We start from the raw sequence: 27,305 nt of genomic DNA, 5'->3' as shown, positions 1-27,305 counted from the left end.
TGAAGGGTGAATTTGAAAACTACAGGGGCCACTTTGAAATTTATCGGGGCCAAAACAGCCCCCGAAATTTCAGCCCTCTCACAAATGGCCCCTTCAAAAAGAGCCAATTCAGCTCCAATGTGGGCCACTTCAGAAGTAGACGGCTCTTTCCTCTCCATGCTGATTTTCCCCCTTACATTCAAATAATGAAAATACACCACATACTTTATCTTTCAAACACTCATTTATTAGGTTCTAGATATTGTTTATGTAAAAACCTTTTATGCTACCTGATTTTACAGTTATTAAGAATCTTAATTGTGGTATAAAACAGACAAACTTTGAAACATCATGTGAAAGAATATAACATACATACATATTTAACATTAATTCAAACATTTTCTAAAATAGATCTCTTCCCTAAATCAGTATACTTCTTAACAGTGCAAGCATTGCAAGAAATTACACCCAAGAGACACTTGTGAGTAAAGCTTCCCTTTTCAATGACTTAGCAAATGTGGTAATGTAAAGCAGCTTATAATTAAGACTGATTTAAAGTACAGAAAATTATCAAAATAAGACAGAGGCAACAAATGGTCCAGTTCCTGCACAAGAATATAGATCTTGTTTGATTTGTGCATATGAAAAACAAAGAGCCTTAGAGCAGCAAAGAGTATTCTTCCAGTGGATGTGAGAATACATGCACTCATATTGCTACTTTAGATATTATCAAAATATAAACTATCAGCAAGTACTACCACAGGCATTTTCCAAGTCATTGAAAATAGAGGAAACAGTGACAAGAGTCTGCCTGTGCCCAATTTCAAGCAATGCTTACTCTAAAAAAAGTCAAAATTGCCTTTGACCGATTGTAAGAAAATATAAATGAGCCAAGTAACCCAATGAGAGCATCAAGAATCTTCTCTTGTGAGAAGTGACAAATTACACTTCCCTGTTACTATATTCAGGTGATTGATGTATTGAAGATCTCCAACAATTAAAATTTGTGCTGGACATAATCTCTGATTGCTGAACCAACATCAGCTACTCTATGCAATAAAAACAAGTTTTACAACCACATTAAAATCAAGCCAAAGTGCAGAAAGTGCCTGTAGCCAGAAAAAAAAGAATATATATATATACACACTTAAGTTAAAGAATTAAAGAGGACGCATCAATTCTCTGTGACTGAGTTTTGTGCCTAAGCACTTGTCAGACAGAAAAGTTCTGTCTGACAAGCGCTTAGGATTCAGAGTCACAGAGAATTGATGTGTCCTCTTTAATTCTTTAACTTATGTATACTTAGCTCTGCTACCACAGCATTGAGCACTTTATGCCAAGGTAGACTCTACCCCCACATTTACATATATATATTGTTTTTCTAAAACTATAAGCTAAAACACCAGAAATGGAAGTGGAAGTTTAGCTCAATGTGTGTAATTTGTCTTCCATTCAAGACTTGAAAACCTAATGTATGACTCCCAAAATATCTGAAAACAATCAGCTATTCTATGTCCAATATTTATCTAATGGTTTGACAACAGGAATATTTTAAAAAATTGCAAAATCAAGAAAAACTAAACAAAAAGGCAAAATTAATACAACCCCAAAGTACTTGAACCTTTGTATCTGGACTTCATTGGCAAACAGGCTCAGAAATTTTAGCTGTTCATCTTAGTACCAAAGTAGCAGTTTTTTGGACTTGTACCTCCAAAATGGTCACAACTTCATTAAATGCATGTGATGGCAAACACACAAGAACAAAGGTCACGAACTTAAAAGGTGAGAGTGATTATTTTGCAACTTTTTAGTTTAAGGCAAGAGATTCAGCACCACAAAATTGTCTCTCTTCACTGCAAGCAGAAGAGGTGAAGCAATAGATTTTTAGACCATACCAATCCATTCAGTTTCCAAGTCAACTTAGTCTACTATCCTGCTAACCATACAAGGATACTCTGCAATAATTGTTTTTTTTTGCAATCCACTGCTGTTCAGAGTACTTTAGGCTGCTGCTGAGATATCCCTTCTGGGTATCCAATTCTACTGAGGCAGAGAACTGTACAAAAAAACAAACAAATGAGCAAATTAATTTGTTGTTGGAGAACAGTAAATTTTTGCAACTACAAAGTTGCAAAATATTTGTAAGCAAACTGTGCATAATAAGTAAAAACACAATAATGGTGATCATCAATGATGTATTTTCACCAAACTGTATAGGTACTTATCAAGAAAAGAAATCATACCTCTATGCACTTCAGTTTTAGTTCAGTATTCATGAATAAATAAGGATTGCTTGTAGACTTAAAAACCAAAACAAAGAAAAGTTTCTTACCCTCGATGGTAGTTGGAATTTTGAAAGCCATTCAGGAGGAACCTGTAGGTAAATATTTGTTTTCAAAAAAATTAAACTGTCTGATAACATCCTATCAATTCACTAATTTTTTAATTTACCAGATTTAAAAATTGGGTTTACTTTGTTTTATGGATGGTGCAAGTAAATACATATCTAATATATTTCAATAAAAATAAAGCAAATCTCGCCATTTTTGTAGGTGCAATCCCCGAGATTTGTCATCTTTAACTGACCAACTGGCACCTTGTGTGTTTTCCTTTAGGATATAATCGAAAGAAAGTAATCGATAATGTACTCTTCACCATCCTGCTAAGTTTAATATGCAAGAACTGGATCACTATTTGTTTCTGGGCAACCGAGCTCGATATCGATTTGTCGTACTCGATTACCATTCCTGCTCGATAAGCAAACGACGTTTGATAATCGAGCTCGATAACTACAAGTCGAGCTCGATTGCTAATCGAGTACGATTACTAATCGAGCTCGATTAGTTATCGAGCTCGATTAGTTATCGAGCTCGACAAAATTCGTTTATCGAGCTCGGTTACAGTACTGACGAGAAAGACTGGTGGAGAGTCCAACCTTATGGAGTGCGATGGAGTGTGCAAAAAAAACCTCGATACCGACGGCGAAATGCTTCATAAGTTTTTTAGGAGATTCAGAGACAGGATTCATAGAGAGGATATGAAGTGAGTGGGGAGAATATTGAAAATAAATTTTCCCACGCTGCCGTTTTTGTTTAAGCGATTCTCTTCCCTAAGATCAGGACACCCTTTTTTTCGCTCGTGTGCGTTCCGGCTTTCTCTACGACAACTTGCATTTAGATATTACTTTGAACTTTTACTGTAACTTTTTAGAGGGTAATTAAAGAAAGGAAAAGACACGCATATGAAGCGGTAAAAAAAACTGAATATCGTCGCACCTTTTTTCTGACTAATAACAGCGTCATCTATCGACACAACAACATTCGTATCGCACTCTAGTTTTAAAATGTTACTATTTTTTCTCCCTAAGAAAGGATTACGACTGAATCACCAATATTTTGAACTTTTCAATCAAGTTTTATTTTTGAACACTGTGATTGTTGTGCGTTAAATACTTCCAAGATCAAAGCCCCGACCACACTTTCGCAGGTGCTTTGAAAAACGTTATTTTTCTCTCACAATCCAAAAAGAGCTTTGCCTCTATCTATGAAAATGAATAAACTGGTTTTTTTCTTTTTTTTCTTTTTTTTTTGCATTATCATAATTGTCATCTACGGCAAAAAAAAAAAAGAAATGCAGCTAGATGATGTGTATAGTAAAGCCCTTATCATCCCGTCAAAAAAAGTGTTACAAGAAAAATCAACATCGGGGAATTCGAAAAGGTCGGTTTTCATAACGAGTTAAAGTTCAAGTTGAAATCGCATATTTTAAAAATACGTCGTTTCGTTAGAAAATCTTTCTGGACCAGTGTGGTCAGTAGACCTAACCTATGTAAAACCTATTCAACATAGTCATGGACAGAGCTTAATTGTTTATTTACCTGTCTCTCCCAAAACTGAAAGTAAAAACCGTAGCGTATTTACAAAACCGGATTATCAACTAGATATTGATTGGCTACAACGGCCAAAAAGTTCTGCATGGATTGCTGAGCGGTTCCCGCTCTCCACCGACGCCACATTTGCTCGTCGAGGTAGGACTGCAAGTCTTCCCTCCTTATCCTCCGGCGTGTTTTCTGGCCCAATTTTAAACTGTTCCAGCAGGATTCGATTTCTTGGGTGTCAACCCCATAGTGACTGGGTCAACGAAGTTGAGTCGGTGGACAATCATTTGATGTGCGCTTATGTTGTTAATTCTTTGGTCCGTCTGCCGGTAGGAGGCCAAGTCATCCGAGTGCACTTCGGTTCCAGGGAGAACACACCTTGAAATGATGGGATGGAGGGTGGCCATATCTCGTCTTTCCACTTCATCGAAGTAGCTTTTTGCAGGTAAATGTTGTGTCGTAACAATCCCAAAAACCCATGTGTACCTTTGTGCACGTCTTCCCCAGTTGTTCTGAAATAATGAAAAAATATATATATTTCAGATGGATGATTTTTGTCCCATTAATATTTGGCTTTAGGCTTTATCCCAGCTATGGGTAATTATCATTCACCTGTATGAAATAATTTTGATATTAAAGCGCCCTGAGTGCTTTTTGTTGTCACATTCCCACCTACTTCGGCTTGCGAACCACATGTTCCAGAAAATTAAGGAACAGTAAGGTTATGAAAATATTTATATTTCAAAAATATTGAAATGATTGGAGGTGAACATTTGCCTAGTCCCCCATGGTGCTGCCAATCCTTGATTATGCAGATGTGACTTGGGGGGATAAATCCAACACCACTCTGATGAACAAGATCCAATTACTCCAGAATAAAGCAGCTAAATTAATTTTAGATATGCCAAAGCATTCATCAGCAACAGAAGCTCTTGATCTACTTGGTTGGGATACATTGGAAAAAAGGCGAAGATCTCATCGTCTATTTTTGGTTTTTAAGTCCTTGAATGGACTAATTGATTGGAATTTTAATTTTAATCATTTTAAAGATATACATGATTATAACACTCGTTTTAATAACAACATTTGTAAACCACAATCAAAGCGTACATGGGGTCAGCATCGGTTTGTTTGTCATGCAGTAGATGACTGGAACGCTCTCCCAGACGGCATTAGGAACATTTCCGATTTTTAAGTTTTTAGACGTCTTGTTAAAAACATGTAGTCTCTTCTATTAATTATACCCTTTTATCCTATTCTTGATAACCATATTTATATTTTCTGTTATCCCTACGTTAGATTTATGCAGGGCCTCACTGAAAACCACACTTTGTGACGTGGGCTCCCTGTCAAAAGATCTTATTTATTATTATTATTATTATTATCAGTAATATAATATGGCACAAAAAGGTGATTTTTTTAAACTCATTTATTCCTGCTATAAATGGTTGCCATAATTTTTGTGTGCCAATAGTGGGCAAGTTGCTCGGAGGCGATTAGCAAAGGATGTTCAAAGTTTGAGTGCAGGCCGAGTGCAGGCGATCTACGACGCTATTTCCCGTGTTAGTATATACTTGAAAAAATAGCGATTTTTAGCTTTGATTAGTTGTTGAATTTACTCTCGTCGCATCTTACACCAGTCCAAAGGGCGTGATTGGCCTGTCCTGAAGGTTTCTTGGGCAGCCATCCTGTAAGCGCCTACTAATTTTTCTTATCAAGCTTGTATTTAAATCCAGGTACCTGGAAATTCGTCGCTGGGAGTCCTCAGCAGAGAAGAAATAAACCTTCTGCAGGAGTTTACCAAGTGGCACTCTGGGGAACTCCTCGAAAAAACTGTTTGATCTCACACTTCTTCTTTTTATGCATCCTCAGCAGCGCCTGTACAGTATTGTTAAGGAAAGACCCTTTATCGTTTTTGAACAAATTAAAATGGCCGGTTTAAGCATTCTTCTCCACTGAATATATAGACGCGTATAGATGCGACTTTTATGGTGGATGCTCTTGCTTCTAGAAGTTTTGAATTAACATCAAAGAGGTCTCCTACATCGAATGGGAAAAGTGCGTTCTAAAACACCTTAAGTACGTCGATAATTATCATTGTAACCCACGGTACTTTTAGTGTTGTTTTGAGGTTTTTTTTTCTTAAGTCGGTGTATTTATCACGTAGCAGTCAAGTAAAAATCCAAATTGTGCTATGAACACTTGCAACTTATATGACAGTTTTATGTAGCGGCATGCAGACGCATGTAAAAGTTGTTACTATATAAGTTGAAAAGGAGATAGATTAAAGGACGTTTGTGCCAATGCACACGCCCGATGAAAGAGGGACTAAAGCTAGTAATCGATAGCAAGTTCCCTTATAGGTTATCTCCGAAAAGCGCCTTTTCCCCGTTGTTGTTCTTCAATTAAATACGAAATACATTTATGTCAGCCCCGCGCGTTAAGATGGTAGCTGCGTTAAAAAAAAAAAGAAAAAAAAAAAGATGACGTTTATTTAAAATTGACCGTGCCCACTAAAAAGGAGAAGTTGCAATATTTGTGCGCACAAACTAAAAATAATTCATTATAATTGAAATGGAAATGCGAATTTTGGGCATATACTCAGTTCTTTAAGCGGAGAGGAATTGTACAAAATAATTACTTTACTATCTCGTGCGGTAAAAAAACGATACCTTCGTTCACAATTTAAAGCCTGCCATCTTTGGATAACGCCTTCATTTTAATCTCTTCAATAGGCCAAGGTGATTACCGAATTAGTCCCATTTTAAGTGTGGGTTGGATTTCTATGGAGTTTAAACGATGACGCGTTAACTTCGTGCCGTTGCAACAGTGTTCGGCAACCGGCCTACCGGCGTTGATTGAGGTTGAACTTTCAAAAAGAAATAATAAATGAACAACAGTAATAAAAAGATGTACCAAATAGTGGAGGGTTCCAATGGGGTGATGGCTGGTAAGTTTAAAGGATAAAATTGTGGCCACTTTACGGCTAACGGTTAGGTTTTTTTCCCTTACGGTGGTTACCAAAAATATATTTACTATTAACGTTTTCGACCACTACCGTTTAAAACTTTATCGTGAGGCCTTGCTCTAAAGCTGCATACTGACGTAAGGACTTATTATTTTCTTCTCCTTGTTGGAGTCTAGTCAGCTAGCAATAGCGAGAAACGGGTCTAAATTTCGATGATTTTGTGAGTTTCTTATTTTGTAATTGACTACATCACACTTATGCGAAATATCTTTTTTCCACACGGTTGTTTAGAACAAATGAATAAAACCCCTTAGGGTGACCTCATCGTTAACAAAAGCAATTAAATCATCGCTAAGCGCAAGGTAAAACAGCCTATTGTTTAAACTTGCGACTTCCTCATCAGTGCCTTTTGTAAGGTAAGTGTGATTTTTTTTTCATCCTTTGTTATAATGGAGAAGTATGTTTGCCGTCGTCATAACAGACCAGAAACAAAGGGGGTAAGTTTCTAAAGAAACTCTGGTACTGCGTCAGTGGGGGTAACAAGGTGATTTGATAATATCAACTAAGTTGAAATTGTAAATTGGCCACCTAAAAAGTTCAAAAGCTGACGTTTCGAGCCTTAGCTCTCCATCAGACTAATGAAGGGCTAACGCTCGAAACGTCAGCTTTTGAACTCTTTACGGTGGCCAATTTATAATTTCAACTTAGTTGATATTACCAGAAACAGAAAAGTTTGTAATTACATTTATAACGACGATTACTAACAATTTAGGTTTATTCATAAAAACATTGGGTTGTTATGTACTCCCATGTAGGATAGAAGATATATTTGTATCTGGTGTAAATATTATCTGCGTGTGCTAGGCTAGCTTTTTGTATTTCCAATGGTAGAAAATTTACCCGATCAAATCTGTTGAACTCACCGATCATTTTTTTCTTAATTAACAACAAGTTGTGAGGAAACAAAGTCTTTGTTTATTGAGTAACAACAATTGGCGCTAACCGCACGGCTCCTAAAATACAACAACGCTCAGTAAATTAAGGCATTTCATGTAACATCTGTATGGATAAGGATAAATGGGTTGATCTTATTAACCTTCCTTCCTAATTAAAAAAGAGTTATGAAGAAACAAAGTCTTTGTTTATTGATTCACCGCAATAAGCACTTATCGTATGGCCCCCAAAATATAATAACGCGCAATAGATTGAGGCGGTTTTTTTTTATAACATCCGTTTACAGGATTTTTCAGCTATGATTCACTTACATAGGAAAGTAAACTGAGGTTAACGAATGTGTAGTTATATTCTCTCCAATGCTAGAGGCGACACGTGTTGGAATAAAGGAGAAACTACAACAATACGTCTTTCTTTGTGCTGCCCACTAGTCTTCGTTAAGGAAAAAACTATTTTTAATTCATGTTATGCAGGGCAGGGTTTTTATTCGTTTTACTTTGTTTTTTTTTATGTTTTTTTTTTTTTTTAACAAATTCAAATTCGTGTCAGACTGGGTTGGTGCGAGGCTGCGTGTCGGCTTTTATTTGGTGTGGGATGCCTTTGATCTGTAACCAAACCGGTTAGACCGTCTGCGACAGTGGGACAAGGGTGTTCAGATAACGGGGAAAAATGCATTTGTCAAATCATTTATTATCACGTGGAACACAGCGCAGCAAACGAACAAATCGAGCTTACTCATACTGAAGAGGGGGAAATTGACGAGTGTGTTTCCCATAATTCTTAAAAAAACATATTTGACTTAAAAAACCTAAACATTTTTTGTATCGCTTTCAATATTTGTCCTCGTAGCTATCTTTCCTTCCATAACGTTTTTATCTTAAACATTTTTCCTGTAAGTGTACTTCTGTTTCCTAGAGGTATTTTTCAAGTGTAAATAACTAAACTAAACTTTCTCCTCGTCTATCCATTTCTAAATGGCGGTAAATGGCAGTAAATGGGATCACGTACGCAATACCATTTTGTGTGGTATCGATTACGAAATATGATGACCCGTTGAAGGGTAGCTGTCACGGAACAATAAATTTTCTCGCTTGACAAAAAATTGTAGGCCTCCAAAGCTACTCGACGGTGTCTTTGAAGTTTGGTGACGCTTGACAAAATTTTCGTGGACGAAAAAAATCGTTCGCACTGAAAATGGTTTCGCGTTGACAGATTTTTTTGCAAAACAAACAAAGTGCGAACAGGCCCTAATCCAAGCAAAGTTTGCTTTTAGTGAAAGAACCAAGACTAACTGATAAGTAAACGATGTTTATAACCTTGTGAACCTCAATGGGAAATGTGTATTTCCTGGACAATTTGACACGTATTCATCAATAACAATTGATACTGATCTGGCAACAATCGATCCGCGAAATGACAGTTACCCAGGGTCAAGTTCCCTGTTCAAACAATCAAGTTTCCATTCTGCATGTGCGAGTGTGTGTGTGTATGTGTGTGTGGACATCATTTCCTGGAAAAGGGTAACTTGCCCGTTTCATGGAATTAAAGAACAATTAAACGAATCGAATAAAAGGGTGCGCTTAGCGCATTTGCGGCCAACGATCCTAATATTGTTTAACAATATATTCAATATAAATGTCCCGTAGCGACAGGCCTAGGTGACATGGGTGTGCCACGAAACAAAAGCCTTTTATTAATACGTAGACACGTCGGTCAGTTTCATTTTCGGCGTGGTTTCGCGTCATCCTTGGGAATATTAGTGCAGCAAGGAGTTAAGCATTTTAGATTAAGTGTTTAACTCCACGAGATGAACCATAGCAAGCGCGCTTTCCAAAGAACTGTTGTCTTTTTGGATAAACGGCACAGAAGCGTGCCAAACAAGACTGAGCTGGGCAGGCTCGCTACCGCCAAGCGGATTTCTGATATATCGTTTACAAAGAACGACAGCTCTTCCCAAATCGGAGACTTACTGGTGAGAGCATTTCCTCCCCTTACAGGAAAAGACCTTAGCAGGTAAGTGCTGCTGCCTTCATAATCTGTATCGTAGGGTAGAAAATGGTTTCAGAGAAAAGAGTGAAAAGTACCGTAATAAAAGCAGCGAAATGCCGAAAAGGGGCAAGATTGGATGTAAACGTGGATGAGAGAAAACTAAGGTTGCTAAAATCTTCCTTTAGATGTCTTGCAACATTGAGAAGCTGTCGCCAGTAGACAGGATAAGCATCGGACATAAATGACAAGTGGCTAACAGCGCACATATCCGTCTTTTTGTTGTCTTCATCCAGTCATTTGTATTATTGTGTGGAATTAGTTACAAATTTTCCTAACGTTCCATCAGTTTAATGCAAAGTTTACAAAAGAGGTGTGGAATTGTGTAGGATTTACTTTTTGTCGTTTTCTGTTCGTGTGAAGGTCATGCTCAAATTCATGATTCACGCTAACCCGATTAAGCTTTTTTTCGATAGAGCAAAATTCTCCATGAAAGCGAGGTTTAGAGAAACTGGAAAGGGATATTTCTTGATTTCCTTTGTTGCTGTCCTCTTAGTCTCGCTTTCAAGGTGAATTTTGATTATCTAAAGAAACATCGAATATCGTTGGTCGATCCAGATGAAGTAAACAAAAAAACAAAAACAAATCAACAACAACAAAAAATTAAATGAAATGTTGGCCAATTGTATTAACAACAGCTGTCTAGACATCTAAGATAATAACCTTCCTTGTTCCAGTACACATTGAATTATTTAAACCTACAATACTTTTTTTTCATGACATACTATGCAATATTTCTGTCGTTGCTACAATATATGTCAATCTAGAGCAAATGTCACTAAAAGCAAATGTGCATTCAAAATTAATGTATATTTGCATGCACCTTACAGAAATAAATTCACAGTTAAATTCAATTTAACAGAAAAAGGTTAGTGTGGGTAACTACAATCACCTTTCTGTCATTACTTTATTACACTAGCTTGGAAATAATTACATCATATGCAAGAGGGCATGCAATGAGGACAGTGGCAACTGGCCTTCAAAGTGGTGTGCAGCTCATGGACCACTTTGGTGGAAGTAGAAGGAAAAAGATCTTTATATTTCTACCAAGTCAAGGTCTGTTTACATTTAAAGTGTTACTTACATCAACTACATGTAAACCTTACAAGTGCATACTATTTAAACTGTTCTCTTCAAATGGAACATGTCTTGAATAAGCATAGTCTAATTTATAACCAGTTTTCTATGAAACTTATCTTTTTACTTGATACTTTACTTACTTATCTTAGTAAGGTGACTTTCCCTGCAGCCTTGCAACTTCTAGCACAAATTAATAGGAAAATAATAAACCTCCAGATACTAAGTAGAACTTTTAGAAGAAATTGGTCATTTGTTATCTCATCACCCTAGAAATAGTGATGTGCATGACTATTGCATTTTTCCAAATATTAACCGAGTAACAGAGGCTGGCTAAATCAAAATGCATACCTTGACATTAAACAATTGAAAGGTTGAAGGTTTATGTCATATACAATGTATCCACAAACACTTGTGAGAATCTTCTATAGGCCCATTTCCAGTCTAATGTATCAAATTTATGACGACATTTGATCACAACATGTACATGCATAAACTGTTCTTTCACCACAGCTTTGTCATCTTCCACTTCAACATCCACTTCATTGTCCACAGTCAGTTTGCCACTAACATCTGGAACCTCTTCAGCACTTTCATTATCAACAGCTACTTCAACATCTTCGTCGTCCATAGCACCTGTACCAGCAACATCTACAGCCACTTCAACATCTTTATTATCCACAGTCATTTTACCACCGACATCTTTATCATTCACAGTCAATTTACCATCAACATCTACAACCACTTCAACATCTCTATCATCCACAGTCACTTTACCACCCACATCTCTATCCACTGCCACCTTAACATCTACATCATCACGGGCCACTTTGCTGTCCCCATCTTCAAGCAGCCTTATATCTACACTGCCAGTTGCTCAACCCTCCACATCCGCTTCACTGGATCTGATGCCTTTGCCAGTTGATGGAGGTAACTGAAAAAAAAAAATTTTGTTACTGTTTGAAATTAAGCTTTTCAGATCTTTCACAAAAATTTGAAAATATTGCTAATTACAAGTCTGAGTTGAAAGGTATCGGTTTATACTACCAACAGCTTAGACTTTGTCTTTCCATTTGTAATTCAATTTACTGACTAGACAAGTGAAGTTATTTTCAGTGAGTATATCTTATCCTGCCTTAATGAAAATCAAAGAAATATGACAAGTTCTAATTTAATTCTGAATTTTATGTGTAATCTGAATTGCTTTTGACATCATAGCTTCTACACGAAGATATCTGACAGCAATGGCAACTGCAAATGCAAGAGGATCAACATCTGGTATGACCCCAGTTTTGTCTTACTTTTTCAATTTACTTTTTGTATTGGTGTTCTAAATGTGTATATGGGTGTATATAAGGCGATTATAATTTAAATCAAATGTTACTCAACAGATGAGAGCTCAGACTTGTCAGATGAGTCAGATTCAAACCATGGCGGTGAGTTGGTGCAATTACAGTTTCAATTGATCTTGATGAAGATACTCAATAAATTCAATAAGAGAACACTTAATCGTTTCTCGTCTAGCTGGCTTATAACACTCCCAAGAGGAAAACTCATTTAAATCGTATTTTTATTGTAAACTGCTGTCATTAAGCTTTCTTCTGATGTAAAGTTTGCAAGAATTTATACGAAACTAGCATAAAAACAAGTGTTTTCATGAACGACACCCCTGAAAGTGGAAAGTAACCTTAAGTTAATTTAAAGAACTTTCACAATTCTGACATGGACCTGATCTTCATGTCTGCACCTTTTCCTTGGTTAGGCCACAATGCAGGACCATCTGTTGTATCATCTGACTCAGAAGATGACATTAATGGTGAGTAAAAGGATGTTCAAGTAAGTCAAAACTGTAGATTATGGAAGCACTTTTTTAGTAACCCATAGCTATTCGTTCCAGTTCCAGTTAGCCATATGTATATTTAATGAAAAAAACACCTACTAATCTGAGTCACATCACTCAAGAAACTCATAAATAATGGACTTATAAAGCCACAACTACATATGAAAATTAGTGATGAATCTGTATCATCCTGCAGGTAAAGGAAATAATGATTTGTGACATTATCACCTATTACATCAAAGTAATTCCTATCTTTTCTTTTTCTTTTTTGCAGAAGTGATAGTTTACTCAGAAGAGGCTAGACTCTGTAAGCTCACCTTGATGTCTCACTAAATGGATAACAATTTCCTTAATGCCTGTACCATGCTATCTTCCTTTTTTGCCATGCATCTGTTGTGAGAAAGATTACAAGAACCATTTTTACCAAAGCCAATGCATCTCTGTGTCAGTACTTTGGGAGGTCATATCCTAGCAACCAAAATGCCCCAGTCATTTAGCTTAATAAGACTAGAAATTGTCATTTACATTATTCTTTATCAATGAACTAGTATACCTGTTTTAGTTATTATTTTGTCTTTCTAGATGGCTATGTCACTGATGATCTTTCAACATCAGGAGTGATAACAGGTATGATTGTGATGAGTTTACCTCAGCAGATAGTGCATGACAAACTGAGCAATGAAAGCACAGGTAGTGTATAATGCTACTGAATACATTCATACATCACTAAATCACTTTCCTCATGGTTACCCATTTCTTATAGGTGAAGGTGTTCATAGCAGGACCACTGAGGTGCTGCAATGTATCAATATTTTAGAGGACAGAGGGCAAAGCACAGCCATTTCATTTCTGATCCACTCTTTTGAAGAGGTAATTAGGTTGTTTATCAGTATGTAGGAAAAACCCACATAGAATGAGATGTGATCACAATCACACTCATACCCTACCCTTTGATTGGCAAGAAAAAAAGAAAGTTTGCATGTTAAAAAAAAAAAAACCAAGAGCTACAAACTAATCTGTCAAATAAAACCCGTTTCTCCCTTTGATTACCTGCTGTGGGAAAATAGCTGTAAACAATTCAAATAGTACTCATGTTCATGTACATATCTTACTGAACTGTTTCTCTTGTTATCTTAGTTCACATGGCAAGGAACAGAGGATGGTCGTATAATGGTGGCTGTGCTTTTGCCCTTCAGCTGTCCTCTTGCTAGCAAGAGAAGATTGGTTAGGTTAGTACACTAATGTGTTTGCTTTTGTTTCCTCATTGATTTTTCTCTGCCTACTCTGCCTCCACATTTGTTTAACTCAGGTGTATTTGATGTTTATTAACCTTCTCTGTATTTACTTTTTCAAGCATGCTCAACACTGTGGCAAACAGCCCACATATTTACTTCTGGATTGCCAAAGACAGCAGCCATGAAGCCCAGAAAGGTAGCTAAACGTAGTCTTTAGCTCAGAATGCAAAAGCAAATGCACCGAAGTGTTAATTTTAATTAGTTTTTTTTTGGAGTATTATTGTAATAATTATAATTATCATAGTTATCACTGTTGTTATTGTTGATATATCAAGATGATTTTGCAGATGTTATTATTAGCACAAGAGTAATCGTACCTTTAATTGCAGTGAGAGTAAAATATGGCGTTTCACAAAGCCCTGGCATTGTTGTATTTGTTCTGGCCCCATGTCATAGCAGAAACATGCCACAGTGCGTGGAAATCTTTGAGGGTAAACATGAAAAATTTGAAATTTGAAATCTATATTGTGATTATATGAATGACACCTTTCATTTTTTAAAGTGTATCATTTGTCATTAAGGTCATGAATGGGGTAGAATAATTTGCTAGCTCCTCTGTTTCCTTCACTAGTAGTCTGATTATCCATTGATTGTTTATGATGCACAAAAAAAAAAAACAAACAAACAACAAACAAAAAAAGGAATGTGGATGTCTCAAAGACATTTTCTTTTTTTCTAACTTCCATGTGCAACAAATACAAAATTTCCTCTGAAAGAATTTCTGCGAAGTCTTCAATAATCATACCTACAACAAGAATAGCTTCAATCTATTAGTCTTTTTAACACCAACATGTTTTGTACCTTGTACCTTACAAGAATCAAACTTGGATTGTGCGGGCCTTCAAGAGTCCATTGGCAGAGCACAGGCTCTATATTCTGCAATGAGGGATGAACGGTATGGATTGAAACTTTTCAGCTATTTATGTATTCACAATTAAAATGATTATTAAAACTTAAAAAATGGGAATGAAAGGCACTGACACAGGTACTTCTTTCAACAGGAAAAAGTTGGATGACTGGCGGAAACAAAGACAAAGTCAAGAGCTACAGTACCAGGTACACAATATCCCCTAATTTAGAATTCAATTTGAAAGGATACACTTACAAAATCACATTATTTTAATTTTACTCCCTAATATACCCATTAGAACACTTTAATTTTCATAACAGGCATTACAGTCCAGCCCCAGCAATAGCACTAACATTGCTAGCAGCTCCCTGGGAACCAGCTCCAACAATACCGTAAACAATCAGGATGAAACTTCTGTAAGTTACCATCTGCTTTCTCTCTACTCTTAAGTTTTAGATACATATAAGGTTTGGAAAAATTAAGAATGACATGTCCTCTATTAGTTATCTCAAAAAATTAATAATCTAATGTTATGTCAAGAGTATACAGTGACTTTCCATTTAAATATACCTAAGCAAGCCTGCTTGTTTTATAATTGGGTGCACTGTGTCCAGCTTTCTCTCAACTCTTAAGCTTAGGTTCATGTAAGGTTTGAAAAAATTAAGAATGAAATATACCCTTGTTATTTATCTCAACTAATTCATAATCTAGTTATGTCAATTGTATACAGTGATTTTCTATTTAAATAACTATACCCACATATGTTTATTTTATAATTGTGCGCACTGTGATGTGCCTTATCTGTCGTAATAATATCCATCATAATAATATTTGTCTTTACAGCAAACAAGGGCTCAACGCAGGGGGAGGGTGACAGCACCACCAACTAATGGAGGTGGAACAACCATTGGCGTCCATATCAACAATGGAAAAAAGTTCTCCAGGGCTTTTGAGAAAAATGCCTTTTTCCAGGTAAGAATATAATATAATATTTGCTACATGATGATGGTGGTGATAGTAAGTGATGCATGTTTTCTTTTTTTGGTTATATGAAAACAATAAACAGGAAGTCTATGACTGGATTGGTTCGCTTGTTGAAGTACCACTCCACTTCACACTACAGCGAGGAAGGGAAGTGGTGAGGCACTCTGATCATCTACAAGGGGACGAAGTCCTGGACCTTTTAGAGAGGGTATGTTTCAATCAAAACCCACTTTAATTTTTTCAATGTCTTAAAATAACGCATTCCCATTCAAAACACATTTAGTTCTAAAGATGATTTAACTCTTACTTATGTAAATTCTCTAAAATTATTAAACACTTAAAAACAGCGTGAGCTGGGGTAGCATAATAAGTTATTTTATGTGTCTTCGTGACAGACACTTTCATTGCTATGGTCTAATTTGTTTTTTTTTTTACAAATTTTCAGAACACTGAAGAGATGACTAACTTGGAGCAGTCACTGGTAGGTGCAAAAGTCATAAATTAAAAAATAGCGGTTTAATTCTCGATTTCAGATCTGAACCCTTTAACTCCAGAGATCAGATTACGAATTCTCCCCTCTTGTTGCTACACATTTCCTTGTAAACCACTTGTGAGAATTTGGTGTTTTTAAATCAACGTAACAACATCTACCTGATAAGTTTAGGTATTCTCATTACTTGTTAGCTAGATCATGAAGGAATATTATAGGGAGAAGTTAGAGGTTAATCACTCCTGGGAGTTAAAAGGGTTAAATGATGACCTCTGTTTTTATTTGTAACTGTACTTATTTTAACATTGATCTGGTATCCTTACAATATTCCCCTTTCCTAATACCTCCAGGGCCACTGTTGACCAGCTCTTCCTAAGCCCCGTCCAGTGTGACCTGGTATCCTTAGATCATTCCCCTTCGTAATCCCTCTGGGGCCACTGTTGACCAGCTCTTCGTGAGCCGTGTCCAGTTGGACCTGGTATCCTTAGATCATTCCCCTTCGTAATCCCTCCGGGGCCACTGTTGACCAGCTCTTCATGAGAAGTGTCCAGTTGGACCTGGTATCCTTAGATCATTCCCCTTTGTAATCCCTCCGGGCCACTGTTGACCAGCTCTTCGTGAGAAGTGTCCAGTTGGACCTGGTATCCTTAGATCATTCCCCTTTGTAATCCCTCCGGGGCCACTGTTGACCAGCTCTTCGTGAGAAGTGTCCAGTTGGACCTGGTATCCTTAGATCACTCCCCTTCGTAATCCCTCCGGGCCACTGTTGACCAGCTCTTCGTGAGAAGTGTCCAGTTAGACCTGGTATCCTTAGATCATTCCCCTTTGTAATCCCTCCGGGGCCACTGTTGACCAGCTCTTTGTGAGAAGTGTCCAGTGCGACCTGGTATCCTTTGATCATTCCCCTTTGTAATCCCTCCGGGGCCACTGTTGACCAGCTCTTCGTGAGAAGTGTCCAGTTGGACCTGGTATCCTTAGATCATTCCCCTTCGTAATCCCTCCGGGCCACTGTTGACCAGCTCTTCGTGAGAAGTGTCCAGTTGGACCTGGTATCCTTAGGTCATTCCCCTTTGTAATCCCTCCGGGCCACTGTTGACCAGCTCTTCGTGAGAAGTGTCCAGTTGGACCTGGTATCCTTAGATCATTCCCCTTTGTAATCCCTCCAGGGCCACTGTTGACCAGCTCTTCGTGAGAAGTGTCCAGTTGGACCTGGTATCCTTAGATCACTCCCCTTTGTAATCCCTCCGGGACCACTGTTGACCAGCTCTTCGTGAGAAGTGTCCAGTGCGACCTGGTATCCTTAGATCATTCCCCTTTGTAATCCCTCCGGGGCCACTGTTGACCAGCTCTTCGTGAGAAGTGTCCAGTTGGACCTGGTATCCTTAGATCATTCCCCTTAGTAATCCCTCCGGGGCCACTGTTGACCAGCTCTTCGTAAGAAGTGTCCAGTGCGACCTGGTATCCTTAGATCATTTCCCTTTTGTATTCCCTCCGGGGCCACTGTTGACCAGCTCTTCGTGAGAAGTGTCCAGTTGGACCCGGTATCCTTAGATCATTCCCCTTCGTAATCCCTCCGGGGCCACTGTTGACCAGCTCTTCGTGAGAAGTGTCCAGTTGGACCTGGTATCCTTAGATCATTCCCCTTCGTAATCCCTCCGGGGCCACTGTTGACCAGCTCTTCATGAGAAGTGTCCAGTTGGACCTGGTATCCTTAGATCACTCCCCTTTGTAATCCCTCCGGGACCACTGTTGACCAGCTCTTCGTGAGAAGTGTGCAGTGCGACCTGGTATCCTTAGATCATTCCCCTTTGTAATCCCTCCGGGGCCACTGTTGACCAGCTCTTCGTGAGAAGTGTCCAGTTGGACCTGGTATCCTTAGATCATTCCCCTTAGTAATCCCTCCGGGGCCACTGTTGACCAGCTCTTCGTGAGAAGTGTCCAGTGCGACCTGGTATCCTTAGATCATTTCCCTTTTGTATTCCCTCCGGGGCCACTGTTGACCAGCTCTTCGTGAGAAGTGTCCAGTTGGACCTGGTATCCTTAGATCATTCCCCTTCGTAATCCCTCCGGGGCCACTGTTGACCAGCTCTTCGTGAGAAGTGTCCAGTTGGACCTGGTATCCTTAGATCATTCCCCTTCGTAATCCCTCCGGGCCACTGTTGACCAGCTCTTCGTGAGAAGTGTCCAGTTGGACCTGGTATCCTTAGATCATTCCCCTTTGTAATCCCTCTGGGCCACTGTTGACCAGCTCTTCGTGAGAAGTGTCCAGTTGGACCTGGTATCCTTAGATTATTCCCGTTTGTAATCCCTCCGGGGCCACTGTTGACCAGCTCTTCGTGAGAAGTGTCCAGTTGGACCTGGTATCCTTAGATCACTCCCCTTTGTAATCCCTCCGGGACCACTGTTGACCAGCTCTTCGTGAGAAGTGTCCAGTGCGACCTGGTATCCTTAGATCATTCCCCTTTGTAATCCCTCCGGGGCCACTGTTGACCAGCTCTTCGTGAGAAGTGTCCAGTTTGACCTGGTATCCTTAGATCATTCCCCTTCGTAATCCCTCCGGGGCCACTGTTGACCAGCTCTTCGTGAGAAGTGTCCAGTTGGACCTGGTATCCTTAGATCATTCCCCTTTGTAATCCCTCCGGGACCACTGTTGACCAGCTCTTCGTGAGAAGTGTCCAGTTGGACCCGGTATCCTTAGATCATTCCCCTTTGTAATCCCTCCGGGGCCACTGTTGACCAGCTCTTCGTGAGAAGTGTCCAGTTGGACCTGGTATCCTTAGATCATTCCCCTTCGTAATCCCTCCGGGGCCACTGTTGACCAGCTCTTCGTGAGAAGTGTCCAGTTGGACCTGGTATCCTTAGATCATTCCCCTTCGTAATCCCTCCGGGGCCACTGTTGACCAGCTCTTCGTGAGAAGTGTCCAGTTGGACCTGGTATCCTTAGATCATTCCCCTTCGTAATCCCTCCGGGGCCACTGTTGACCAGCTCTTCGTGAGAAGTGTCTAGTGCGACCTGGTATCCTTAGATCATTTCCCTTTTGTATTCCCTCCGGGGCCACTGTTGACCAGCTCTTCGTGAGAAGTGTCCAGTGCGACCTGGTATCCTTAGATCATTCCCCTTTGTAATCCCTCCGAGGCCACTGTTGACCAGCTCTTTGTGAGAAGTGTCCAGTTGGACCTGGTATCCTTAGATCATTCCCCTTTGTAATCCCTCCGGGGCCACTGTTGACCAGCTCTTCGTGAGAAGTGTCCAGTGCGACCTGGTATCCTTAGATATCCTGGTATACTTTGACCAGGCTCTTCTTATGTATTCTTAATTTTTTTTTTCAAAATCGAGCTAGACAGTAAGCTCTATACGTTGTCCCCTTACCCTTCTCCTCATCCCAAAAAACTGTTATGAAGTATCCCCTAACCTTAACTCTAACCTGATGTTTTTAATTTGTGGTTAATATTAATACTTAATCGGATACTTCATGACAAATGTCATTTTTTGCTATGGTTATTCCCTACAATGTAAAGCTTTTTTCCTGATGAATTGCCCCACCCCCCAGCCTTCCTTGTCCCCTTAGTCCACTCATGTATTCTGCAGTGTGCTTTATTATTTTTATTTTTTGTTCATTATAATGATGGTCATAACTCATTCTTCAGACATTAATTTGAAAAGTAATTTGGGTTTGTTAGCAGTGAGATTTCTTCACTGTTCCAGGATTAAAAAAGTTAAGAATCAAATGATTTATGACTCAATTTCTTATGGGTCCTTTTAATCTTCCTGGGTGTGTTGCAGCTGGCCTTTCAACTTGTTCTCTAGTTATTGATAAAAGCAAGAAGGACATCATTTGTGGAGTTATCTTCCTCTCCAGAGTTGATGGAATCGATGTAATTCTCATTGTTACTATTTGTATGGCTTTCACTTTGCTCTACTTATCTTCAGCTATGTTGGGGTTTTCACTCTCTTGCAAGGATTGTTTACATGTTAAATCTCTTTCCTTCAGTTGTGTTTGCAAACCAGGGCCTTCAGGATTCATTTGGAAAAGCCAATACCTTGCAAAAACCTCCACTGTGTAGTTCTTAGTGTTGTAGATATGTTAGTCAAGTCAATGTTTCTTGAGGCACTTTACCCCCTCTTGCAAAATTGTTTACCTTTGTACATTCTTCAAACCAATCTTTCCCAGCATAATCAGGGAGACTTTTTCCTGTGTTTTTGTGGTGGTTTCTTTTTTGTTCTCCTTTGGCTGCTCTGCTCTTTTCTTCTTATTGAACTGCATTACCTTGATATGCTGGAGGTTATCAACCACACATGTTGCCTTCATGATCCCTTGCTTTTCAATTTTGAGGCAAGGATAACAATTTTCTCACTTCTTGCAGAGCGGATGAAGTGTGTCGAGTTCAGGATGTTAAATGCAACACAGGATACAGACACTTGGAGAGAGAAGCCAAAGTTATTGAAGCATATTCAAGAAATCTGCGAAGACACCACATCAGAAAGAGAAGAAGTAATAAAGAAAACTATCGAAAATCGAAAGGAAAAAGAAAAGGTTCGAAATCGACATGTTACTAGAACAAAGTAATTGAGGCGGAAACCTGCTGGGTAATAATCTTCCAATATGTTTACTGCACCCTCCTTGCCTTGCTGTCCCTGAAAGAGAGTAGATGTTGAGAGTTTTTTGCTTGCTGTTTGGTCAAGATGTGACATACCTCGCACAGCTCTTGTGAAGATATCATTTCAGTTATGCCAAGAAAGCAGAACTACCACAAATATCAGGCAAGAACTTAGCAGTAAAGTCAAGATGTGACATACCTCACACAGCTCTTATGAAGATACCATTTCAGTAATGCCAAGAGGGTCAAACTACCTCAAACCTCAAGAAGTCAGAGATTAAGAGTACTCCTTCATGTATCCTGAAGAGTATGGCATAGATGAGAAGTACAAAAGCAACTCTCACAGATGCACAACAGTGAGGAAGAGCTCGACAATGCTAAAGATGAGGGATATTGCGCACATCTAACCCGATAAAATGTCTTTTAATAAGAGTACCTAGCTTTGAAAATTGTTGTGATGGAAACAGCCATATAAGTGCAGAACACATATTATTAAGCTGACAAAAGCATATAGTACATGTAGTGTTATCTAAACAGTACAAAATCCATGTAAAATCCACAATTGCTAAGATACTTTAAAAATTGTTGGGAAAACAGTACAAAATCCATGTAAAATCCACAATTGCTAAGATACTTTAAAAATTGTTGGGATGAAAAGTCATGCAAATGCAGAGGATGTATAATTATATGAGCAGAAGCATGTTTCTATACTTTTTGTTTGTTTCTGAACATGTAGATATATCAAAATAGTATGAAATCATGTAAACTCTACAAATACTGAGATACTTTGAAAATTGTTGGGATGGAAACAGTCATGCATATACTTTTTGTTTATTTTTGAACATGTAGTGTTATCTAAATAGTGTAAAATCATGTAAACTCTAGAGTTACTCAGATACTTTGAAAATTGTTGGGATGGAAACAGTCGTGCATATACTTTTTGTTTATTTTTGAACATGTAGTGTTATCTAAATAGTGTAAAATCATGTAAACTCTACAGTTACTCAGATACTTTGAAAATTGTTGGGATGGAAACTGTCATGTATATACTTTTTGTTGATTTTTGAACATGTAGTTTCACATAAATAGGATACAAAACTCTACAATTACTGAGATATTTAGTGTGACCTCCCTCCTTCCAACATTTGATTTAGGGGGATGGTTCCCCCTCAAAGCCATTATTTTTCTGTAGACTCGTCTCGGACCCAACCCCTCCCACCTCCTTAACCCTAAGGAGTCCAAATTGTATGAAAGTGTTCATAAATGGGCCATTAGATTATTTAAACTCTCTGGATAATACTTCCCAGCGGCACCTACACGAGGGTGATATGCCACTCATCCCATGAGTGGCATACTACCCTCTGCCTATGTTTCATTGCAGGTGTCATTCAAAGGAAACTACCCCTCAGATGAAGAGGAACTCTCAGAGACAATGAACGGTAAACACAAAAGTAAATAGATTATGATGACCAATGTTAACACCACCAACTTCATAATTAGTCTTAATAACTCTTACTCATAATAACTCTTCTTCTTTATCAAACTTCCTTGTGCAATGTTTGTGCCATGATGAAGCACAGTGAGGTACCTGTTTCTTCCTGTGAATTACCAAAAACATTTAAATTGTTTGTTAATTTTATTTGAGGGTACATCCCAAAATATTTCCAACAAGCCCCTTAGTTTGTTATTTTTATCATCAGTTGTTAGTATCTACACATGACCAACCCATATTTTTGCCTTTATTCCAGTGAGCACATTACAACATTCAACTAATCTCTCATTTTTTCACCTTTTTTCACATGGAAACAAAAGATGAAGACCATGAAAAGAAAGATGAAGGAGCCAGGATGGAGAAAAAAAAGAGAAAGGACCAAAGATCTCACAGGAATCGAAAGGGAAAGAGAAAAAGGGAAGATGCCAAACACTAGAAATAAGTTGTATACCATCACTCGTGATCAGTACTACCAGTAAACTTGATCATACCGAGACAAAGGCAGATCCAAAATTACTACTAAATTCATTTTATATGTACCTCACCTAACCATAAGTTCACAAGTGTAAGCCATTAAATGATATTCTATTATAATTTAAGGGTTTTTTGTTTGTTTGATATACTGGCTATGTGTAAAGGTAAACAACTTTATTCTCCACCTTTTCATTTCAAGTAGTATATAGAAATAGATAACATGTACAGTAGAAACTTGATTTAATAGAGTGCCAAGGGGCTGGAGACATTGGTTGGCTATATTTAGGGTTTGTTATATCGAGGTTCTGTGGCATTTATATTACTGTAACTTTAGCTGGGCTGAAACAGAAGTATTGTTTGTCATATCAAGAACTTCGTTGTATAGAGGTTCGTTAAATCAAGGTTCCACTGTACCATTAACTTACTATTTCCTACTTAACCCTTTAATCCCTAAGAGTGACTAGAATCTAATTTCTCCTGACAATATCATCCTTCAATCACACATAAGGTCATGAGAGTCTAGGAAATGATCACCAACTGGAGAAGTTCTTAATTATTAAACAAACTCTCCTTGTCAGCACCTGTGTAAATGTGTAAGTACAGTATGGAGAGTGTGCATACTGATGTTAGAGTGTAGAGGGTTAATGTTGAATGAACACAACACAGCCTACAGTACAACAATGTCTACATTCATTCAGAAAGTGCACTGTTAACCCTTTACACCCTAACATCAGGAGGGGATATTCTCAATACCAGTCTTTATACATTTCCCAAGTGTTAACAACAAAAATTAGTTTAACAATCAAGAGTGTCTTAAGCTGGTGAACATTTCCTTTGTTTTTGTTACCTGAATGTGTAATTCAGGGGTGATGTTGTAAGGAGAAGTTTGATGCTAGTCACTCATAGGGGTCAAACGATTAATCATAGCCCTTAAGTTTTTTAAGAAAGTTATTCCCTATAAAGTTGTGTTCATTCAGTTCAGTTAAGATCCATTACACAATGCCTCTGTTATATTTAGGCAGTAAGTATGTTGGCTGAGTCCAGAATCTTAACCCTTTGACTCCCAAGATCTGATTGTTAATTCTCCTTTCTAGCTGCTGCATATTTCCTTGTGTATTAGTTACAAGAATTTGGTGTTTTGATCAAGATGACAACTTCTACCTGATAAGTTTGAGTATTCTCATCACCTGTTTGCTAAATGATGTATAAGTGTTACTAATAGGGAGAAGTTACATGTCAATCACTTCTGGGAGTTAAAAAGTTATCAATAAGGCTGTAAGGATTTTCTGCTAAGATCTTGACTAAAGGATCATCACTATCTCTTACAAAGAAAAAAAATTGAAATACTTAAGAGGTTGTCTCTCTTATTTCCACCCGGTCAATTTCATGTCAAAAATAATTTTCCCTGATATATAGGGGTCAGAATATGTTAAAGTTTGCCTTTTCAAATATATGGAGAGGGAAATTCTAACTTTCTTAGCAAACTAGAAAGGTTGTTAAGGGATCTGATATAAATGTCGTGGCTTAACTATGCAAATCAAATATTTTACAATGTTACAAAATATGCGTATTATTCAATTTCCGAGATGTTGTGATAGTCCCTACCAACTGGTGAAATAATTATGGCCCCTAATGCAGCCACAAAATTATTTCAAATCAAACCAAATCTAACTTAGTTCTTTCCTAAGTATAGTCTTTCTGTTGACAGAGTTTAAGGTGAAATTGGCAGGGTGGAAATAAGAGAGATGGCCTCTTAAGCCGTAAAGATCTAATTCTGGATGCCTCAGAATTCCTTGTTAGTTGTCAGTGTAGATGGGCTAGATGTCACCAAGCCTACATTTAATAGTGAGACAACTCAACATTTTGCAACTCGCTAAGGCCAAAGGAACATCCAGTGACAGACAAAAATCCTCATGTTTACAAGCAATTAAGTACTTTTCCCAAGCTGCAAGCCTAAATATTCAGCTGAGTGTTTTGTCTTTAGGAATGAGAGTTTGAAAAACACAGTTTAGTAACCATATTACTTTGCTCAGAAGTATTACCTCCAGCTCGAGGTTTTTGAGATACAAGTTTGCTTTAAAAGGTTGCTACTTTTGGTTAGTTCGGTAAGAAGGAAAGGAATTGCGTTGCAGAGTGGTTGAATGGTTTATAAAATCTTGCTCTAAACCAGAAGTTGTTTTATTTGTTTTTAAAAAAGTATACATATATCACTGAACGTTCATCTAAAAGTGACACAAGTTTATCTAAAAGTGACACAAGTATTCCCCTGCGTAGTTAACCATAAAAATTTTACATTTTACAATAAACTAAGGATTACCAAAAGTTTGTTCTTGTCTGTATTAAGTCCCATTCCAGCGAAGTTTAAGTTTAAGTTTAAGTTTATCCTTCTATACCCGAAATGACTACACCTGACCTGGGGTTTCCGTGCTTTGGGAAAATTTCTGTTTCCATTACATTTGCTCCCACTTCCTTTTACACCTTCCCTTTGAATGCTATCTCTGAAACTTAACGAAAACTTACGAAATACTCACCTAATGACCAAGGTTCTTGCCACAACACTACCTGCCATCGTCCTCCTCAATCAGTGTTTGACTCTTTCCCAGTCTTTCTCGTTAGTACTGTAACCGAGCTCGATTAGTAATCGTACTCGATTAGCAATCGAGCTCGACTTGTAGTTATCGAGCTCGATTATCAAACGTAGTTTGCTTATCGAGCAGGAATGGTAATCGAGTACGACAAATCGATATCGAGCTCGGTTGCCCAGAAACAAATAGTGATCCCAAGAACTTACTTAGACAGTGCTCAGTTCTGTCGCCTCGTCCGTAAAACAGAGATCCTTGGGCGATTTACCCTTTTCTTTCGGTGCCAATGTCACCTCTAAATTTTCATAATCGCTGATGTTATCTGAATCATCTATCGACGTTTGAACCGTCTTACTCGAAGGACTTGATTCTGCACGCTGAACGAGTGAGAGCCAAAAAATCAGCTTAATTGGATGCAAACAAAGACATAGACATAAAAATATCATTTCATCTTTTCAAGAAAAAGATTAAGAATTCAGAGTGAGAGATCCTAAAATCAGAGAATCTTGAAATAAGTTAAATCCATCTTGTGCAAATGCAGTATTCGAACTGTAACCGTCTCTATCTCTCGGCGCCAAAATTTGATCACGTGACTTTAGTTGCGAAACCGCTGAGACTCAACAAGACTCGGGAGAAGAGGCGAACCATTCATGCGTCAAATTCTCTGGTGGGAAAATTAATTATCGTACCGACGAAGAACTCTTGTCATCTCTAGGTTCAGCGTTCATTGCAATCAATTTCTTGAGCTTTAGACGCTCTTTTATAATAGGGATGTAGTGCCTTGGTACGTCTGCATCTTGGGCGATGGCAAGGAGATCTTGGCCATCGCAACCGTCTTTTTCTGCAAGATAGATACGAACAAAGATCAATGGAGCGGTCAAGTTTGTGAATGTAAAGTTGCAGTAAAATACGTTGTTAAGAAATGTATTTTGCCTACCTTTCCTTTGTTAAGTCTCATTCCATGCGACTGTAGCCAAGAAACAGCCTCCTTTAGTGACGAATTCGCTGCTGTAATTCATTATTGTTTCCGACGCACGTGGTCTAGGTTCGACTAATGCCATCACAGGCAGCTCACGCTCACGTCTCGAGAAAAAGCCAACGATTAATTCGTTGTGTGACTCGGTGTTCAGTTACGAGAGGAACCGTTGAAAATTTGAACACTTTATAAGGAATAGTATAGGGAACGAAATATGGTCGAAAAAAGAAAATTATTTTTATATTTTCTTTTTTTTCAAATATTGTACCTCGTTGGGGCCAAATTGGTCAATCCTACTTGGCTCTTGGAAGGGCCAAATTGAGAAAAAGTTCCAAAGTAGAATTCATAGGGGCCAATTCAGATTTTGGAGGGGTCGAAATGGTACCTGTCCCGCCCGTTTTGGCTCAAATAGTCCAAAACGAACCTTGATGGGCCAAACTGGCCCTCGAGAAATTGGGGCCAATTTGGCTTTTGGGGTCAATTTGGCTCTTTTCATTTTACAGTGTAGCCAATTCTGATTCACCGAGCTTATGGGCCTAAATTTCTCCAACTGGAGAAGTCAATCGAGATATATATTTCTCACGATTACCAGGCCAGCGATGAAAACGAACCGTGTGGCCGGGCGACATCATATTTCGTCATGATGCGACTTTCAATGATCATTTGATGTTTCGACTTGTCGGTTCCCCATGATGTAGGACCCTTCCTCTATTAATTGAAATGTTACCCGAAGCGTTTCTTAATGTTGACTCTAAAGCAGGTTAAAATTGAAACAAGACAGTATTCGTAACATCAGACTGATTTGATGGATTGTGGGTGATT

General features: G+C 38.3%; 1 protein-coding gene and 3 long non-coding RNA genes across 5 annotated transcripts in view; 2 read left to right on the top strand and 2 right to left on the bottom strand.

The window, feature by feature from the left end:
• The window catches only part of LOC149039724 (uncharacterized), a 193,126-nt gene that overhangs the window by 136,678 nt on the left and 29,143 nt on the right, over nucleotides 1–27,305 (top strand). The window lies entirely within an intron of this gene.
• LOC149039729 (uncharacterized) overlaps nucleotides 1–27,305 on the bottom strand; it is a 117,539-nt gene that overhangs the window by 89,685 nt on the left and 549 nt on the right. The gene's annotated exons all lie outside the window — the stretch shown is intronic.
• Nucleotides 133–26,406, bottom strand: LOC149039730 (uncharacterized). The gene is made up of 4 exons (XR_016179983.1): nucleotides 26,197–26,406; nucleotides 25,717–25,884; nucleotides 2,312–2,353; nucleotides 133–2,035 (listed from the first exon to the last, which is right to left on the bottom strand). It is a non-coding gene; the product is annotated as an uncharacterized LOC149039730 (long non-coding RNA).
• LOC149039731 (uncharacterized) lies at nucleotides 9,019–25,250 on the top strand. Of its 2 annotated transcripts, XM_089183385.1 has the most exons (20): nucleotides 9,021–9,791; nucleotides 10,744–10,880; nucleotides 11,415–11,831; nucleotides 12,120–12,179; nucleotides 12,293–12,337; nucleotides 12,664–12,717; nucleotides 13,016–13,048; nucleotides 13,324–13,368; nucleotides 13,505–13,611; nucleotides 13,879–13,970; nucleotides 14,096–14,172; nucleotides 14,366–14,467; nucleotides 14,853–14,931; nucleotides 15,038–15,092; nucleotides 15,207–15,302; nucleotides 15,730–15,858; nucleotides 15,953–16,078; nucleotides 16,316–16,351; nucleotides 22,341–22,398; nucleotides 22,772–25,250. In XM_089183385.1, the coding sequence occupies exons 1-20, from the start codon at nucleotides 9,586–9,588 to the stop codon at nucleotides 22,885–22,887; spliced, it is 2,070 nt and encodes a 689-aa protein (XP_089039511.1). In that variant the 5' UTR covers nucleotides 9,021–9,585; the 3' UTR covers nucleotides 22,888–25,250. The 2 variants fall into 2 exon arrangements, with proteins under 2 accessions (XP_089039512.1, XP_089039511.1); XM_089183386.1 differs by lacking the exons at nucleotides 22,341–22,398; nucleotides 22,772–25,250 and adding an exon at nucleotides 20,726–20,894 and having other exon boundaries at nucleotides 9,019–9,791.

Source organism: Pocillopora damicornis, chromosome 9 (assembly GCF_964200805.1).
Source record: "Pocillopora damicornis chromosome 9, jaPocDami1.2, whole genome shotgun sequence".
Lineage (NCBI taxonomy): Eukaryota > Metazoa > Cnidaria > Anthozoa > Scleractinia > Pocilloporidae > Pocillopora > Pocillopora damicornis.
This window is presented reverse-complemented; position numbering and strand designations above follow the sequence as displayed.

What these genes read in the sequence shown, in the direction of transcription:
- LOC149039731 (XM_089183385.1), top strand. Translation starts at nt 9,586, where the DNA reads ATGAACCATAGCAAGCGCGCTTTCCAAAGAACTGTTGTCTTTTTGGAT. An exon ending in GCCTTTGCCAGTTGATGGAG is followed by an intron (nt 11,832 to 12,119) that starts GTAACTGAAAAA and finishes TTGACATCATAG; the next exon opens with CTTCTACACGAAGATATCTG. An exon ending in ACAATCAGGATGAAACTTCT is followed by an intron (nt 15,303 to 15,729) that starts GTAAGTTACCAT and finishes TTGTCTTTACAG; the next exon opens with CAAACAAGGGCTCAACGCAG.